The 19,907-nt window shown below is 41.4% G+C and overlaps 1 protein-coding gene across 3 annotated transcripts in view; it reads left to right on the top strand.

Annotated features, from left to right (window-relative positions):
- The window catches only part of DPYS (dihydropyrimidinase), a 94,693-nt gene extending 76,451 nt beyond the window's left edge, over positions 1-18,242 (top strand). Inside the window, exons 9-10 of one of the 3 annotated variants that reach the window (XM_054498967.2) lie at positions 9,192-9,322; positions 17,166-17,223. In XM_054498967.2, coding sequence (XP_054354942.2) covers positions 9,192-9,308 — 117 coding nt within the window. In that variant the 3' untranslated portion in view covers positions 9,309-9,322; positions 17,166-17,223. Of the gene's footprint in view, positions 1-9,191; positions 9,323-10,662; positions 11,067-17,165 lie in introns of those variants that run through there. The other 2 variants (XM_054498965.2, XM_054498968.2) reach the window with 2 other exon arrangements.
- Positions 18,243-19,907: the final 1,665 nt, after the last annotated feature.

Genomic DNA, 19,907 nt, shown 5'->3' with positions numbered 1-19,907 from the left:
AGTTAGAGAACTGAAGCTTCAAGAAATTAAGAAATTTGTCCAAGTTACACAAGCAAGTATATGGCAGGGCCAGGACATAAACCCTGCTTATCTGATTCCAAAAACTTTATCCTTAAGTAATAATAGATACTGTAAATTATAAACATTGAGTTAAATGAAGTAATGAAGGATAAGTTACTCAGCATTTGTTTTGGAAAAAGTCTCTCAAGGAAAAAATTAATCTAAGTTGGAGGCACTGATGGCAGTTGGTGCATTCATGAGACTGTAGCAGTAATCTAGGAGATGAACATAGAGGGTGGATTTAGGATATCATAAAGTAGTAAAATCAATAGAACTGGATGATAGATTATGTGATGCCTGAAGTGGATCCAAGGCAGGGCCAATCTTGGCATCAGTTCCAGTTGCTTCCAGCAAGGGCGCTAGACTAACAGGGAACCCTGATAGACCGTATTTAAATGCTTGGCTTTGCCTTAGTCTTCTTGTAGAGAAAATGTTTTGAGGCAGCAGAGATCATCAAATCACTGGTTTCATCAGTTCTTTGCAAATTGTTTTGTGATTTTTTTGGCAGAATTAATGCCAGCTGCAATTTTTATGAGTTCACTATCAATTCTGTGAATTATTTTAGTTTCTTAGTATTTTTTTCTGGTATCAAATTTTTAGGCATTTTAGTGCATCATTGTTTTAAAAATACCAATAAATGATAGTTATCATGTGTTGTTTTGAGCACTATCTGCCAAGCTCTGAACTAAGTGGTTTATATTCATTACTTTACTTAATCCATAAAGCAAGCCAAGTGGTAGGTATTATTGTTCCCATTTTACAGAATAGAAAGCTGAGTCTCAGTAGGATTAAGTAACTTTCCCTAGGTTAAGCATTAAGTAAACCTAAGAGCCAGGATTTGTGATAAGGTCTTTTTGATTCCCATTTTACCACTGGACCTCTATAGAGAGAAAAAAAAATAAAAGGAAGAAAATAGTCATGAAACCCAAATCATGGAGAAATGCCTTATTCAAAAAATGTTGATGTAGAAAAGATATTAAATAAAATGGATAAAATGAGATGAGGTTTGGGAACTGTCTGGAGACAGTTCCCTATGGCATTAGGCAAAGACAACTTACAAGATAAAAATATCACATGAAGGTTAAGAAAAAGAATCATAAAAACTCTAGATTTTTAAATTCACATGAGGTTATCAAAGTCCTTGCTTTGGTTTTCATTTCAAATATTCAGATTTCTTTGTGAGTGGGGATAAGAGTTTGAGGGCAAGCAGGAATAGCCAATGCTATTTCTTTGCTTATCTGTTATCCCTACCAAGAAAATTAATCACTTCCTATTCTGGACTCCCAAAGCACAGAGTACAGAGTCACATCAGCATTTGTCAGTCCCTGAACTCAGCTGGTCTCCTGGCTAGAGTGTTAATTCCTTCAGAGCAGCATCTTATTCTTTTTTGCCAGTACTTGGTACATAGGAGGCATCTGGTAAATGAATAAACTGCACACAGAAGGAGCAAAAACTACAGTTTCAGAGATGCGTAGAAGGAAATTTAACTAAATTTACCCAGCAGATTACCCCTGCCTCATTTCAAATAGTGGGATTATCTGTGAGAGCTTGATTCTTATCTATGATTTTATTACATAATAATAAAACTTTTCAGCATCATACCATGCAGCTATTACTGTTACTGGATCTTTTGGGAAATTTCAAAGGAAAGAAAAGACATTTTTATCTGATTTGACAGCTTTGGGGAATTGTTAATTTATTTATTTTAAAATATAGACAGCTGATCCTAAGGGAAAATATTGAATCAGAAGATGAGGCATCAAACTTTATTTGATAAACATAACATAATAGAATATATTTCAACTTCATATAAAAGTTGTTTAAGGAAAGAAAAGTAAAAGAAAAGAGGGAGGGGAAAAATGTAAGAGCAACTTGGATGTTCAAGAGAATCCTGACTGAGCAAAACTACATATTATTAATGGTTTACAAAAAACATATAGCTCTTTAAGTTAAAATGGATTATGTTTCTTGAATTTTTGTGTGTTTAGAGTGTTACAAGTTCCAATAAAAAGTGAAAGTATAGACATTTGTTAAGTCATCTGTTTCTCTTTTTTTTTCAGTAATAGGGAACCCCAACCTTTTCTGGAAAATCAGGATCACATTGCATTTTATAGAGAAACAGGAATAGCTTCATGGAGTGATGTATGGTTTCAGAATACTGCTGCCAAAGCTTTTAAACTGGGTTGTATCTTTGCAATGATAAGCATAATTTGCCTTGTAGATAAGACAAAATTGAGTGGATGGCTGCTTTGGTCCTTGAGATGGGTATTCTCCATTTCTGAAATAACCATTTGTCAATGTCTTTCTCAAGGTGGTAGCTCAGAGAAAATAATTTAAGACATATCACTTGCCATATAATCCTAATTTCTTCAGGTTAATTGCTACCAATACAAGGTAATACACATGCTGGAGTTGGCTCATTTTGGCTCACAAGAGACGTATGTATGCATCTATGCCCAACTCTTCATTCAGTGGTGTCAGTTTGGTAGCTTGAAATCAGCCAGAGAATGAGTATTTACACCGCAGAAATAAGCAGGTGCTTTAAGTTAGGGCTTTAAGAGTGGTGAGGAAAAGGGAAGGCAGAAATAGTTGTTAATATTTACCAACATATCACTATACACAGGACACTTTCTAAGTACTCTTTTTCATGCTTTATCTAATCAATCAACATTCATTCAGTAAATATTTATTGATCACCAGTTATGTTCCAAGCACACTTTAATTCTTTCAACAACCCTTGGAGGTAAGTAGTGATATTCCTATTTTATAGACCAAGAAATAGAGGCTCAGGGAACTCACATAGTTACCAAGTGGCAGTGTTGGGACTCAAACACAGGTTTGTCTACCTCCAAAGCCAATCCCTTTAACTTGTATCACTGCAGTATCCTAACCATAAAGTTTAATCCCTACTCAAACAAATAGCCACCCATTTCCCCCATCCTTAGGATATCGCTCCCTCAGTCTCCCCTCTGCACAGAGGGTTCACTTCCTCTCGGACTGGCAGATTTACCAGAGGAGCCAGCCCTGAAATGAGACAGCCCAGCTTTGTAGCTCACAGCATTTTGTTTATTTGTTTGTTTACTTATTTATTTATTTATTTATTTATTGCTTCAAGTCTTTCCCTGTCCCACTCCAGCCAGGATATTTTATGGATTAAATTGAGATATTTGGTAAATTGTAAACATCATCAAAATGCAATTTTCATTGTTATAGGTCACCTCTGTTGCACCTAGGGCTTGCTCACGTACAAGTGATTCACAGAGCCCTGGGTAGCTCAGTTCAATGTGTGCTGAGTGCCCTCTACATTCACCAGGCCAGGCGTGGATTTCATTCTCCCGGAGTCACTGTTCATTTGGTCTGCTTGCTGTTGACCCAGCATCTGCTGTTTGGTATTTGGAAGTTCTGTTGTCTTTATTGATATTTTAGTATCTTAGCCTCCATGAACAGTATTCAATCATTAATACCTTTGGGATTCTTCTCTGTTGATCTTGCTATTTTCAGAAAATCTAGCATCCGGCTGGGCATGGTGGCTCACACCTGTAATCCCAGCACTTTGGGATGCTGAAGTGGGTGGATCACCTGAGGTCAGGAGTTCAAGATTAGCCTGGCCAACATGGTGAAACCCCCTCTCTACTAAAAATGCAAAAATTAGCCATGAGTGATGGTGCATGTCTGTAATCCCAGCTTCTTGGGAGGCTGAGGCAGGAGAATCATTTGAACCCAGAAGGCGGAGGTTGCAGTGAGCTGAGATCGTACCACTGTACTCTAGCCTGAGCAGCAGAGTGAGGCTCTGTCTCAAAAAAATAAATAAATGGATGAAAAAGAAAAAAAGAAAAGAAAATCTAGCATCCCAGCACATTCCATCCTCATTTAATCAATATGATTAAATTTTCTTTTTCTTTTCTTTTTTTTGAGAGTCTCACTCAGTTGCCCAGACTAGAGTGCAGTGGCATGATCTTGGCTCACTGCAACCTCCACCTCCTGGGTTCAAGCATTTCTCCTGCCTCAGCCTCCCGAGTAGCTGGGACTACAGGCATAGGCCACCACACCTGGATAATTTTTGTATTTTTAGTAGAAACGGGGTTTCACCATGTTGGCCAGGCTGGTCTTGAACTCCTGATCTCAAGTGATCAGCCCCCCTCAGCCTCCCAAAGTGCTTGGATTATAGGTGTGAGCCACCATGCCCAGCCCAATATGATTAAATTTACTATCAACTTATGTCTTCCTTTTTCCTTGGTCATGTAACCAAAAGGCATTTCTGCAGTTATGAAAGTGTAATGATAATTGGAATTAATGTTTATTTATAGAACCACAAATTATATAATTTTCATTTCTGTCTCTCTATTAATTTGTCACAATGACAAGTATCATCAAATACTGAGAACTCAAGTTCAATTCTCTTTTACCAAAGTAAACCACCGATGTCCTGCTAGGTGAGGTGCCACCTATGTCTTCTGTATTACTTATTTTTTGTGCGTGCTGCTATAACAGAATATCTGAGGCTGGTTAATTTATAGTGAACAGACATTTATTGGCTCACATTTCAGGAGGCTATGAAGTCCAAGAACGAGGCACTGGCATCTAGAGAGGGCCTTCTTGCTGTGTCATCCCATGGAGGAAGGCATCACATGGCAGAAGGGCAAAGAGAGGAGAAGGGAGAGAGCCAAAGGGGCCAAACTTGTCATTTTACAAGGAATCCACTCCCAAGATAACAGCATTAATCCATTCATAAAAGCAGAGCCCTCATGGCCTAACCATCTCTCAAAAGTCTCAGCTCTTAATACCGTTACAACGGCAATTAAATTTTAACATGAGTTTGAGAGGGGACAAACATTCAAACCACAGCAACAGCCTCTCATGTGGTTTTACCCTCAAGCCATTTTATTTGATTGTGATACCTCAAGATGGAAAGAATTGCTGTCAAGGTGTGATCATCTAATCTTGACCAGCGTGTACTGGGGGGAAAAAAACACCATAATCAGATTAGCCTTCCAACAGTGTGTTCTCAGGACTTGAGTCTCTTGAAGTATTCCTTGAAAAAGCTGTCAAATAATTTTAGATGATGTTACCCTCAGGTGATACAATTGCCCAATATCATAAAAAGTTTCAAGAAGTCCTGCAGTCAAGAAATCTCCCTTCATTTAACAAATGTTTGTGGAGCACCAGGCACTATTCTAGATGCTGAGGATATCGGCATTAATAAGACAGCCAGTCTGATCACAAAGAGCTTATATTCTACTTGTTTCAAACTGTGGTTCATGGTGCTTAAGTTCTAGTTGTGTTTGAGCAATTTTACACCTCTTTGTGCTGTAGCCAATGAGCACAAAGGAGATAAAGGAGTCTGGAGATCAAGAGACATCAAAGCTGGAGATAAAGTTTGGGAATCATAACATATAGATTTAAAACTGGGAGTCTTAACGTCACCAAGGAGACTATATTAGAGAAGAAAGGGGGCTTAAGATAGAGCTGTGGCCCACCAACCTTCAGAGGTGGAAGAGAAGAGCAAGCATCAGTGGAGCCTCACAAGGCTGATCAGTGAGGCAGGAAGACCATCAGGAGAACATGGAGTCCCAGAAGGCGAGAAAAGAAACCTGCTCTCTTTGTTCAATCCAGAACACTCTGTTTCCTCATCCTGGTTTTTCTATGTGTTTTATGCTGCATAAATGTCCTGTAAGAATTAGGTATGCTTTTAGCCAGGAAGAATAGGGATGGAGTCTTTATTATCACCATACTCATCTGGGATGCCAGAGAAAGAGGCTCACTTTATTTTGACCCTGACTGCTAGTGTCAACTACATGCATTAAGCAATGGCTCTGCCATATGCTGGGGTATGTGTCAGGCTGGGCAGTTCATACTTCAGACAGAGGTTTGCCATTGTCATTAGAGAGAAAGAATAAGACAAGGATTGCTAAGAGTTGGAGGTTAAGTCTACTTAGAAAACAAATGTGTGGCTGAACTTCTGAATAACAGCAGTGGTGGTTTCAGATTCTGCAGAAGGAGTGCCATCACTTTTCCATTTTGTCACAGTGAACATCTAGTGATGTCCTAAAACATGCCCAGAGAACAATGCCAGAAGTGACAGACAGCACAAAGATGAAGAAGGCGTGAGTCTAGCCATCATAGAGCTTATGTAACCCAATTCTAAGGACGAGCAAATATTAAAAGGTTAAAAGGGCTGAGAGGCTTGAGACTAGAACTTAAGTTGTCTTTGATTTCTGTCAACTTATCTATCAAAGGGAAAGACTGTGGAGTGTGAGACAGCACAGGACTCCTGACGGGAGGCTGCTTGTTTCTGAGGCGGCCGTGCACGCAGGCGTGGCTCCCATCCATGGCCATTCTGAAAGGAAAGCAGACCTGGCCCACCCAGAGCCTCAGAGGCAGGCAAGAGAGAGAGAGTGTGAGAGTGTGCAGGTTAGACCCAGCCAGTCAGGTCAGAGACATGTGATGGTCAGCGTGACCGGCGTGATAAGCCAGACATGGCTGGCTCCATAACTGAACAGCCAGAAAGCAGTTTGTAGACAGCCGGCCACAGGAAAAGTACAGCCCAGGCCAGGCTCAGTGGCTCTCGCCTGTAATCCCAGCACTTTGGGAAACTGAGGCAGGTGGATGACTTGAGGTCAGGAGTTCAAGACCAGCCTGGCCAAGGTGGCAAAATCCCATCTCTACTAAAAATACAAAAATTAGCTGGCCATGGTGGTGTGCGCCTGTAATTCCAGCTACTTGGGAGGCGGAGATATGAGAATCATGTGCACATAGGAGGTGGAGTTTGCAGTGAGCCCACATTGTGCCACTGTGCTCCAGCTTGGGTGATGGAGTGAAACTCTGTCTCCAAAAAAAAAAAGTACAGCCTGGAAAACAGATAAATGATGCAGCACAACAAAAGAGCATGACAGAAACTGAGTCAGCCCAGGCCAGGCCAAACCACAAAAAGAAGAAAGCAGGCTTAGATGGGAAGCCCGCTTCATACCTCCCTCCCCCAAAATCCCTTCTACCCATATCTATTGAATGCTTGTTATGAAGAAAGAGAGCAGCACACCGGCCCTCTGTCTGCTGGGGGAGACTGACAAGTGAACAGATTATTCCAGAAACCTGGGGTAAGCAAGATAGTGGATAGGGGACAGAGGGCCAAAGCTTCCTAGACTGATGATTAGCTGAGCTGAGTGACAAAAGAGAAGTCAGATAATTACACAAAAATGAGAGCAGCAGCCCAGCCCATGCAAAAGCATGGCCCTGACCAGAAGCTACCAGGAAGGATTCTGATGTGCCTGGCCTGGGTGGTGCCTGCTCCCAGAGCCTGCAAGCTGGGTTCTGGGGAAGCATCCTCTAGGTGATGGAGCAGGCTGTAGAGCAAGCCCCGCCCTGAGTGAGGAGGACAGGCCCTGTGTGTGATGGCCCCACCTGAGCCACCGGCATGGGCAGTCAGTTCCCAAGACGGAGTCCAGGAGAGACAAAAAATGAACAGCTGAAAAGCGCAAGTAGTGTAGGTTCAAGGAAGTGGTGTAGGAAGAGGGAGACAGAGCGGGATCTGAGGAGGGCTGCACAGCACACAGTAGGTGGCACAAAAGTCTGCTCACTTAGGTCACATGCTGCAGAGGCACTCACTGCAAAAGAGCCTGAAGATTGGACTGAAATATGCCATCGGCTTTGCTGAGTATGAATGCCAAGAGGAGCAAAGAGAAGGCAAGCCCTCTAGGTGATAGGCAGGAAGGAGCTGAAAGAAGGACATAAATCTTGGTTTGCTCAGACAGGCCTGGATTATACTTATGTTAATTATGTTTAGTACCCTTTTCATGCTAAGAAGTGTCCTACTTTGGATGATACATTGTGCAGTCACCCCACGTTTAAGTGATATTCATGCAGTCTGGCTTGGAAAGTAAAGCCATGAGAAGAAAAAAAAAAAAAAAACAGGGACCAAGGACCTGAAAGGGAGGATGTGGCCACAGAGTGGGGTATTAGGTGAGTTTAAGGTTTCAGATGTGCTGGTCCAAGGTGGTAGAAATGGGAGGCTGGCCCTTCATTTCCTGGTGTCTGTGTTCCTCAAGATGACAACAGGGCTCAAAGACTGAGTAGACAGTGAGCCAAAATGGAAGTCCAGCAAAGCATTTAGACAGATACAGAAAGTGAGCAGAGGCTTGGCCTGGCGAGGGAAGGGCAGGAGTCCCCCATTTCCTGAGCACTCAGTGTACACCCGATGCAGTGCTTCAAGTTCTGTGGCTGCAGGAGCTGTGGGCCTTGTTCTGTGTTGGATCCTCGGTGTTTGGCGTACTCTCTGGGGCTGTGTGAGCTCAGTAAATATCTGCTGAATGAATGAAGAAAGTGCTTTGGCTCTGGAAATTCTCAACTATCTGAGAGATAGGTTTATTTCCCCCATTTCATGGATGAGGAAGTAGGCCTGGAGGCATTAATTAACTTGTCAGTTTCCTATGCGTAGTAAATGGCAAATGGAGAATTCTAACTTAGATCTGTCTCACTTCAAAGGTCACACTGTTGATCACTACAATGTATTAGTTTGGGGGGTCAAAATGAGACCCACAATAATTTGTTATTTGTCTGTGTGTATGTGTGTCTGTGTGTGTGTGTGTGTGTGTGTGTGATTTCAAAACTCTGCTCAAGCACTGACAGCTCTCACTGAATCCAGCAGAGGGTTCTGCTGCATAGTCAGTCACCAACGAGGTGAGATTCTGTGGAAGATCCATAATGCACAGAGACAGGAAAGTGGAAAGCGTACACAATTGCTAGAATCTGAAGCAACTGCTCTGAGAGTGTTAGGAGAGGTACAAAGAAGCACTGCAAACTCAGGCGAGTAGGACTGAAACTAGAAGAAAATGTCGAATGTTGGAAAGGACAGTAGGAGAGAGTCGTGGGACTCAGAAGGGCGTGAGGATATGGCAGAGGGCCCAGTGAGTGTCCCTGGGCCTCTGTCTGATGCAGATTAATAACCACAAAAAGTGAGACAATCCGGATTCTCAAGGTTGCCCGGAATTTCTGTGAAAGGCCAAGGGGATGGGGAGGCACGTGATAAATTTACAAGATTCTTTTTTTAAAGCTCTCACAATTCATAAAGGGAGCTACACTTAACTTTGAACTCAAGAAAATAAACCACAAGAGAGAAATGAAATGTTCTCTTTCAGACTTGCACACCTACCCCTGTGGAGCGTGCACCCTATAAGGGAGAAGTCGCCACACTGAAATCCAGAGTGACAAAAGAAGATGCCACAGCAGGGACCAGGAAACAGGCCCACCCCTGAAGTGTGAGCTGTTGGTAAGGGACTGTGGGCAAGAAAAGTCTTCTTGCATGAGAGCATATGAAATTAGCATCTCTCCTCATAAGGGTTGAAGAGACCAAGGTCAGAGGCTTCACAGTGATCTAAGACTCAAGGACAATTGAGCCAAGGGAAGATTGATCAAAGCAGAACATTTAGATAAGCCTTCCAGATTGTAGAAGGCCTTGGGCTTGCTAGAGAGTCATTCTTTAAGATGTTAGGAAACATTCAATACAGCCTTGGAGAATCAACTATGAGCAAGATGCACCAAAGAGGCTGATAACATACAGAGTGAACTACTTAAGACAGGGAGTATAATTTCATGGTCAAAATTTACAAATGGATTAGGACCTTATCTGGAGAAATGAATCTTCATATTGTAAATACAACGGTGTTCTAAAATTTAGAATAAATTAAAAATGAATAAAATGTTGCTTTAGGGGGTATAATCCTTCAGAAAAATTATTTGATAGTATCTGATTATTTCACAGTTAGTTTTGGGAATAATATTACAGATACAGTCATTTTTGCAAAAGTATTTGAGCACTTCATCAGTTTTCTCTGTCTTTTGACATGCAGATCTTTCTTTTCTGAAGTGCCTCGTATCATCATCCTTGTCAATTTTCTTTCTTCAATTGTCTTCTGGTCCTGCTCTCTCAGATCCTCATTTAACAGCGGCTTTGCTGTAATTTTAGCGTCTCCCTAATATCACTTCCACTGACTTCATGAAATCTACATGTTTTGCCAGTTTTGCAATTTTGCTAGGCTCTTAATTTTTTTTTAACGTGTGATATGTTATCAGACAGTTCAACACGTGGCCATCTGCACAAGACAACCACAGAGGTTGACCTAATGGACCTGGTTAGACATTTGTGTTAATGAGAAGCACAGTTTGACAACGGTCTGGTTTTCGCTACATATTCAGGCACTGCACCTTTTCGCATTTTGACAACCTCTTATTCCCTGCATAAATCCTGTTCCTGCAGGGATTTGGATAATGAGGGCTTGAATGGCAAAGCCCTCTGTGCTACATGCCATGTTCTTTCATTATTGAATGTTGTGTCTTTAACAAGAGTATCTAGCCCAAAGTCTCAACCTTTTTGTCATTTTCAGACTACCAGAATTATTCTTCTAATCCAGGATGATTTTGTTAAAAATTCAGGGAAAGATTAGCAAGAGAAAGAAATGCGATTCAATGCTATAACATGCTATTAATGACATTTATAGGAGCAGGATTAGTGTTTACTTTGATTATAGCATTTCTTGGGGGTTAGGTTTGAATTCTGCATCTTTTTGTGAGGGAGAATGTTACAGTGAGTTCCTTTCATTCTCTTCAAAGGTAAAATCAGAGGAAAGGAGGCTGCCATTCCCTTCACAGCCAAACATTGTCAACCCATGGAGAAGCAGGCCTTATTCAACTCCCTAGGATCCTTTAGAAAAAAATCACCTCTGTAGGCTTCTTTGATTTTCTTTCAGAAGCAATTGCTGTCTTTCTCACTGTGTCTTTGTTGCTGCATAAGATTGAAGGTATAAATTTATATTTTTGTGATGGAAAGGCTGTGTGGAAATTCATTGATGATACTTTAAAATGTCATCTTTGCTTCTACTAGATTTCTTACTTAGAATTTTTAAAAATCATTTTCTTGTTTAAATAGTTTCTTTTTTAAAAAAATGGTTACATTAGTTTTAAAATAGCTCTGTGATTTTACTTTTTATCGTAATTAATAAACATTGAGATCTTCGTTTTATACCTTATTATCTGATTTATTTGTGTCTCCTTCTAACTAGTGGGACTGGGATTCTAGGAGGTTGGTTTTCATTTGAGAGCATGAGTTCCTGGCCACGTCTCTTCAGCAACTTTTGGAAATCTGGTCTTGGAAAATCCCACCTAATCAAATTAGATGCTCAAGTTTAAAATAAGTCCAAGGCAAATTATCCAATCACAATGATGAATGCAGGATTTGAGGGAATTAAATGGAATCAGCATGGCTGAAAGATGCTGCCTTAATACCTTCCTTCCCCTACACTTCCTAGTCTATGATATGATCCTTGTGTGTTTGCAGAGAAGCTAAGCTTAGATTTCTTCTCCTAGGTAACTAGGTCAAGAGGGATTTTTAAAACATGGAATAAAATCGGGGCGATTATGCTCTCCTTGCAGGTGCATCTGCCCCCAGCATACTCACCTAGGAGTATATTTGCACATTTAACAAAGGGTAGTAGAAATTCAGTTTACCCAATTGTGATTTGTTTTGAGCATATAGAGAAAAGATGGTGAGCTGCACCTGAAGAAAATCCTTCTGGTTCAATCAAACTACAGCTCTTTTTTCTCAGGTTAAGAGATACTTTAAAATATTTATTTCTCTCCTCTGCTTTGGTTGACAATGGAAAGTCTACAATAAAACTACTGAATCCTGTCAAAAGAAATATTTAAATTGCTTTCTTACCCAGAAGTCAATTCCCACTCATCCTCTGGTATTTAGCTAAAATAGCACCCCACTAAGAGTCTTACCCAGATCTGACATGCTCCTCCGTAGGAGGCCCTGCATACACCCATCACCGTGCCTTATCTCGTTGCCTTATAACCTGTTCTACTTGTCTGTCTCCTCTAGGAAACTGAAAGCTTCTTCATGACAGGGCCTTTCTGGTTCACTATTATTTCACCAGCATCTAGCAGAGTACCATGCAATTGATGGGTATTCAATGGATATTTATTAATATTCAGATAAGGGAGGAAGTGAAGGAGTTCCTGTTCAGTTCTCAAATTCATAAAGTTAGTGAGAACTCTCAACAAAATAGGGACAAACTTTGTAGAACATTTTAGTGTAAGGCTGCTTTAAATGGAGAGCACAGGTCATTATCTATTTGATAGATCTGTGTGGGAGAATGAAACAGCTATAGGATTCTGCTTCAACAAAGACATTTGAAATGAATGTGGAAATCCCTTTGTTGCTTTTATTAGATTTTGTTGCAATATTTTTATGGAAAGATAGGTCTAAATAATAATATAAAGAAACAGAAAAACATGATTCAAGCTATTAATATTTAATACCATAGTTTTCAAGGCTGCCTCACTATACAATGAAAGATTTGTCACTAAACAATTGCATTTTTAAGGTCTGCAGAAAGAATAGGTGGAATGAGTAACATTCTTTTTCCATATTCCCCTTCCACTGCCTCCCTCCTCCCCTAAGTACTGTGATGGATTGGGAGGGAACCATGTATTCATGGTGGGCCCTAAACTTTGCTCCTCTATTTACTAATGACAAGGCCTTCAGAAATTTTTAAAACTAAAATATGAGATTATTGAAATACACAAAAAGCATCAAAATTAACATGACCACATCTCTGAACCTATCACCCAGTGTGGAAAATAAAACTTTACCAATACATTTGAAGTCCCCTTGTTTCTCTCCCTCTGATTTGCCTCCTCCTTCCCCAAGGTAGCCAGTGTCCTGATCTGCTGTTTTATTCCAGTGTCCATCATTTATACATTTTTCTTCTTTTTTAAGACAGAGTCACCCTGTCACCCAGGCTTGAGTGTAGTAACTCCATCTCAGCTCACTGCAACTTCCGCCTCCTAGGTTCAAGTGATTCTTGTGCCTCAGCCTCCTGAGTAGCTGGGATTATAGGCTTTCTCCACCACACCCAGATAATTTTTATATTTTTAGTAGAGATGGGATTTCACCATGTTGGCCAGGCTGGTCTCAAACTCGTGACCTCAAGTGATCCGCCTGCCTTGGCCTCTCAAAGTGCTGGGATTACAGGCATGAGCCACTGCGCCCAGCCTATACCTTTGCTATGTATGTACATATTTCTTTTTTTTTTTTTTATACTTTAAGTTTTAGAGTACATGTGCACAACGTGCAGGTTTGTTACATATGTATACATGTGCCATGTTGGTGTGCTGCACCCATTAACTCATCATTTAACATTAGGTATATCTCCTAATGCTATCCCTTCCCCCTCCCCCCGTTGTTTTGTATGTCAGGGGTCTCCAACCCTTGGGCCATGAACTGGTGCACAGCAGGAGGTGAGCAGCTGACGAGCATTACTGCCTGAGCTCCACCTCTGTCAAATCAGCAGCAGCATTAGATTCTTATAGTGTGAACCGTATTGTGAACTCTGCATGCAAGGGATCTAGGTTATGTGCTCCTTAGGAGAATCTAATGCCTGAGGATCTGAAGTGGGATAGTTTTATCCGGAAACCATCCCTCCCAACCCCCAGTCTGTGGAAAAATTGTCTTCCATGAAACCAGTCCCTGGTGCCAAAAAGGTTGGGGACTGCTGTTGTATGTGGTTAAATCTTATAAAAGCACAACATAGTATGTATTGTCTTGATTTCTGCTTTTTTGTAGTCGACATGTTTGGGAGTTGTTTTCATAGGCCTAGCTCTGGTTATTTACTTTATTGCTATGTAGGATTCCATGGTAATAACCACACCACAATCTATGTTGGCATTCTCTTGTTTAATAAACATTTAGATTGTTTCCATTCTTTTGCTATCACAAACAACACTGTCATAGGCATTTCTGTGCCGGTTTCCTCGTGGACACGTGTGACAGCTCCTCCAGAGCACATGCCTTTAGCACAGAGGAGTGGGACTGGTGAATCCTAAGGTGGGCCCTTTCTCGCCTCACTTAAATACTGGCAAATTGTCCTCCAAAGTGGTGAGTTATGCCCTCATTAAGAGAGTGTATGAGTTTCTGTTGCTCCACATTCTCATCAATAGCAGATATTATCCAATTTACTAATTTTGCCATTCTGATCCATGTAAAAGGGATCTTATTGAAGTTTGAATTTGCATTTCCTGAGCACTAATGAGACTGAGCTCCTTTTCATGGTGTAAATTAATTGATTTTTCTAAGCCTCCATTTTTTCATTTATAAGAGGAGAATGATAAGGGTGTCTACCCAATACACAAGGACACCATGAGGATTACGAAGCCCAGACTGTATGGTCAACAAGTGCTAGCTATGATTACTGTGTTAACAGCCATGCAGTGAGTTAATAAATGATACGCTACCAAGAGACTGCCAAAGTCGACTGTTCTTCTCTTTCTGTGGGGAAGTTCACCATGCTTTGTAGTTCCAACTCCTTTGGCAGCTGCAAAAGCATGGAAGCCAAGAATGGGAAGGATGACCAAGCCCAGGCACAGGGTGAGGGCGTCGGGTGGGCCTGGAGAGGGTCAGTGGGCCTGGGTCCCAGGCACTAGCATTGTGAGCTGTCTGAGTAGGAGTACAGACTGAAATAGGGGAGTGGGTAGAGCCTCACTCTCAAGTGACCCGTGCAGGTGCAGCAGGTCCCAATGTCAGCACCCAGGCCAACTATGGCAAGCCCTTTTCTCTCCGTTCTCTCTCTACATGATGCAGCATCCTGTAGGGGAATGATCAAGAGCTTGTTAGAGGCTTTCAAGTCACAAGAGCTGGATTTGAACCAGTTGAGCAAGATAGGTAAACTTCCTGAGCCTCAGTTTCTCTATTGAAAAAGTAGGAGTAATTAATCATACCTCTCTTTCATGGGATGGTTGAAAGGACACATTGGGATGGCACATGCAAAGCCCCAGCTCTCCGTCAGTGGTAGACAGATTCAGCCTTGTCTCTTTCTCTTGCCCCATCATGACTGCCACTCTTTTCGTTCCCATCTATCTGATACAGAGCCCCCTGAAGGCAAATATTTAATTAGGTTTATTTTTGACAAATGAACTTTCTCCCTTTACTTCGTTTTGGAGAATATCTGTGCACAAGTTAAAATTAAAAAAAAAAAAACACAGAGCGTCCGTCATTTATTGAACACCGGCTGTTTATAAAACACAGAAGCAAACCCCTTAGTTTGGCTGCCACTGCTCCTCAAATGCCTTGCACAGGGAGTGGCACAAAGAAGTGCTCAGTAAATCCTTGATGAGGGAATGAATTAACCTTGGGAACAGAAGATGACAGAGGAGGAGGAGAGGAATAATTCATGAATAAAAAGTAACACTACGACAAATCATTATTTGTGTCCAGGGCTCAGGACTCCACTTGTCTTAAGAGCCATCCTAGTGTGAATGGTGATTGTAAAAATATAAATGGCACTGGGGAGTGGCCTTCTGAGACTCTGTGGGCTTAGACGAGCTTGCATAACCAGCTGCAGTAGTGAGAAAGCATTCAGGGCTTTTTCAAGCAGTGGTTCTTTTTCTGTTGTTGTTGTTTTTGCCTTATAATAGGATGCAGTCTTCACATAGGACCTTGGCTTTTTCTTTAACAAAACCTATAAATGTGCTCAATAGAGTCTTAATGATAATATTTATTAGGCCCTTATTAGGTGCCCAGACTTGTGCTAAGGTCTGTATAGATGCCATCATTTAATTGTCTCTGCAGCCCTAAGAGGGCAATATTATTATTATTGTATTATATATTATTTTATTAATATTATTAATAAATTATTTTTATTATTTTATATTATTGTTATTATTTAACAGATGAGAAAATGATGGCTGAGAGAGGTTAAGTAATTGCCCAGAGGCACTCAGCAGGTCAGTGGGTGGCCCAGGAGATGAATTCTGGTCCATTTGACTTCACATCACCCCTCTAATGTATCTCTTAATCAAGATTTTGGAAATAACCCACTCCTGAATGATGTACATCATTAGAGCTCAGAAGAAAAAAGAATCTGAACATCATTAGAGCTCAGGAGAAAATATCAGGAGCTCACAATTATTAAGGGCTCACCTAATGAGCTCCAAACACTCTACAAACATTAGTTCACGTGATCCTTCCAACAACAACATGAGGCAAGCACTGAGATTATCCTCACTTTATATATGGTGAAACTGAGGCACAGAGAGGTCCATTAACTGTAAGTTTTCAGGCTACACAGGATGACACAGAAAGGAGTTTCCAAGGTGTATTAAGCCTTTTCAGTAAACACAGTTTCCAAGCCAATATCAGTGAAAGTGTATCATCTCATCTCTACAGTCTTGCTAAAAACTTTCTCCAATTACTAATACATAAAAAGCTAAAGCATAAGAAATGATTTGCTGAAATCAGTGGCAGTTACCATGGAATCAGACTTGATTCCTTATGAGAAATCTAGCATTCAGGTACAGATGTCTCTCTTGGAGCAGCCTGAAGGTTGATTGTTTTGTTTTCTTTTAAACATCTTATTTAAGAGAATTGAATCCAAATTTGATGTTTTTCCCTCTTGAACCCAAAGTCAAGAGCACAGGTGGGAAATGGAAGCTGGCGAGCGGTGGGTGGGAGAGACCCATGGTGCCAAGGGCCTCTGAGTGGGCTGCTTCTCCAGATGGTGGTCACTCTGCTGCTGAGAAAGTGCCACAGACCAGTGGGAGCCTGGTCACGCCAGCCCTCCAGTCATCCAGAAACTGAACTTGAAGCAGGATCAATGAGGACACACTGTTCCTGGGCTATCCCATACCTATCAGCGCCTCTGCCAGGGGCACTTCCCATGATGCAGAGTGGGCTTGACTCCAGGAACCTGGCGTTAGTCCCGGCTCTGCACCATTTGCCTGTGGGGCTCGTGCAAGTTACAGCTCCGCTCTGAGCTTCCCTGTCTTCACCTCCATGGGAGGAGGTGAGGCTGGTGGTGTAGGGAAGGGTATGGAGCACAAAATCTAGAATCAAACTGACTGGGTTCAAAACTTCCCTCTGTCACTTACCATGTGTGTAACTTAGGTAAATTACTTACATTTGCTCAGCCTCACAGGTCTCATCTGTAAAATGGGGGAATAATAATACCTACCCACTGGGTTTGGGAGAGAATTAACTAAGACATAAGCGATTAACATTGCCCTGAGCACAAAGTGAGCCCTCAATCAATGACAGCTACTATTATTTTTTTTTTTAGCTTGACTGCCTTATTGCTCTACATCAAAGCAGGACGAAACCATCTGATGTCATCTTAGAATCTTCTAGTCTCCTCTGAGTCACAGCTGATGGCTACTGCTGCTCAATAGTACAATTACAAAACCAAAACTGAAAGACAAACCCTTCAGCCAATAGCAATAGACTATTGTCCTCCTGTTTACTTTTGTGGGTTCCCTGATTGATATGGTTTGGCTGTGTCCCCACCAAATCTCATCTTGGATTATAGTTCCCATAATCCCCACATGTGGTGGGAGGTAACTGAATCATGGGGGAAGTTACCCTCATGCTGTTCTCATGACAGTGAGTGAGTTCTCACAAAACCTGATGGTCTTATAAGGGGCTTTCCCCCACTTTGCTCAGCACTTCTCCTTGCTGTCACCATGTGAAGAAGTACATGTTTGTTTCTCCCTCAACCACGATTGTTAAGTCTTCTGAGGCCTCCCCAGCCCTGCAGAACTGTGAATCAATTAAACCCCTTTCCTTTATAAATTACCCAGTCTCAGGTATGTCTTTATTTGCAGCATGAGAACAGACTAATACACTGACTTAAAGAGTGATTTCTGGCTGGGCACAGTAGCTCACGCCTATAATCCCAGCACTTTGAGAGGCTGAGGCAGGTGAATCACTTGAGGCTAGGAGTTTGAGACCAGCCTGGCCAACATGGCAAAAGCCCATCTCTACTAAAAATACAAAAATTAGCTAGATGCGGTGCTGACAGCCTGTAATCCCAGCTACTTAGGAGGCTGAGGTGGGAGAATCACTTGAACCTGGTCGGGGGGCAGAAGTTGCAGTGAGCCACGATCACACCACTGCACTCCAGCCTGGGCAACAAAGTGAGACTCCATCTCAAAAAAAAAGAGTGATTTCTTATTTTAACCATTGAAGTGCACCAAAGCGCAATCTTGTTCCTCAGATAATTTACAAAACCGCTTGAGAAATAGACCTTGCTGTTTTCTTTTCCAGTTTTCTCATGAGCCAATTAAACAATAAGACTTTCTGTCTCCCCAGATATATTATTTGAGTTCATTACTGGTGAATGAGATGTCAACAATCATTGGAATAAAACACTGCTGCAACAAACTCTTCTAAAGTTATAAATGTTTTGGAACTTTGTTTTCACAAAAACCAAACTTAAACTGAAAGTGTTTATTTCTCAAAACTAGTATTATAATAGACAGAAAGAGAGAGTTGTTTGATGGATGAAGTCTTCATTATATCCAAACATAGTTCAGACTTAGATTTTATTCACATGAGAAATAAGAGAATGATATAAATTTAGGGATAAAAAGGCTGTTTAGTTTCACATCACAGATGAGGAAAGGGAGGCTCAGAGGCTATATGACACTGAGCTCCCCTCCTCGCTCCCCTATTCACTGCTAGCTCTTGCCCTTAGACAACTAATATTTATTGAGTATATATTATGTGCCAAGTATTGGCACCAGTGATAAAACTGCAAATTAAAAAAAAAAAAAACAAAAAACATTGTTTCTGCTCTCCTGGGAAAAACAGACATTGATCACAAGCCAGCCTAAATATATAACTGTAGTGCTACAAAGAAGGGGAATACAGTGAAACAAGAACCTGAACGAAGATTTGGTGATTTGGGGAGTGGTCAGGGAGGGCTTCCCTGAGGAAGTGATGTAAGAGCTGAGACCTGATGAATGAGTAGGAGATAACCAGGCAAAGGAGGGAAGGAAAGTCTTCCTGCAGAGAGCCATGTGTGCAGCTGGGGCTGGGGAAGGTGAGGACCTAGAAGGGTGAGTAAGAAATGAAGGCTAAAGCATGGGGTTGGGGTAGTGGGAGAAAATGAAAGAGAAAGATGAGAGAGAGAGAGAGATTAAGACTGAGAAAGAGAGAGATTGAGAAAGCCTGAGAAACACAGAGATGATCCTAGAGGAACCAGGACAGTTTTTCTTCATCCTAAGAGCAACAGGAAGCCTTTGAAGGGTCTTAGGCAGAGTTCTGTTCTGATCAGAACAGCATTCCATACGGATCATTGGAGCTATAGCACAAAGGATGAATTGGAGAGGACCAGAATGGAAACCTACAGGCCAGAAAGGAAGCCATTGCAGGTGTCTAAGCCAGAGACGGTGATGATTTGCACAAGGATGGTGGTAGTGGTGGTGGTAGAGATGAAAAGTGGGACATTTGAGGAATATTTCATTGGTTAAATTGACCAAAAAAAACTGTAAAGGACTGGGCCAGCAAGGAAAGGGAACCAAAGATGACGCCTCTTTTTCTGGCTTTTGAAACTAGACAGGTGTTACTGCCATTCTCAAAGGAAACAAGACCAGATTCGGGAGACAGATCAGAGGCTGGGTTTTGGACACATTATATTTGAGATGCCTGTGAGATATCCAAGCAGAGAGATCAAATAAGGTGTTGAACACAGGAGAAAGCTGAGTCCAAGATTAAATTTGTGAGTCTTCTCCAAATAGAGAGAATACGCTTCCATTTCCTTTACCTGTAAGCTGGAATCATCATAGTATCCACCTCAAGATTAAATAAGATAGTGTAAAGAATTCACCCAGCACAGCAGCAGCACACAGTAGGTGCTCATAGAAATCAACTCTCATTATTTCTATGAGGGAGCTTATTTCCTGAAGTCACAGTTAGTAAGTCACCTGAAAATAGCAGCCCTATAGATAATCATAAGATTCAACACCTCAAGTGGGGAAAACTTTTAATTTATTAAGGAACGAGATATGAAAGCTAATTCTTC

The sequence above is a fragment of the Pongo pygmaeus genome, chromosome 7 (assembly GCF_028885625.2).
Source record: "Pongo pygmaeus isolate AG05252 chromosome 7, NHGRI_mPonPyg2-v2.0_pri, whole genome shotgun sequence".
NCBI lineage: Eukaryota > Metazoa > Chordata > Mammalia > Primates > Hominidae > Pongo > Pongo pygmaeus.
The sequence above is the reverse complement of the archived record's forward strand: the minus strand, read 5'-3'. Positions and strand labels throughout refer to the sequence as shown.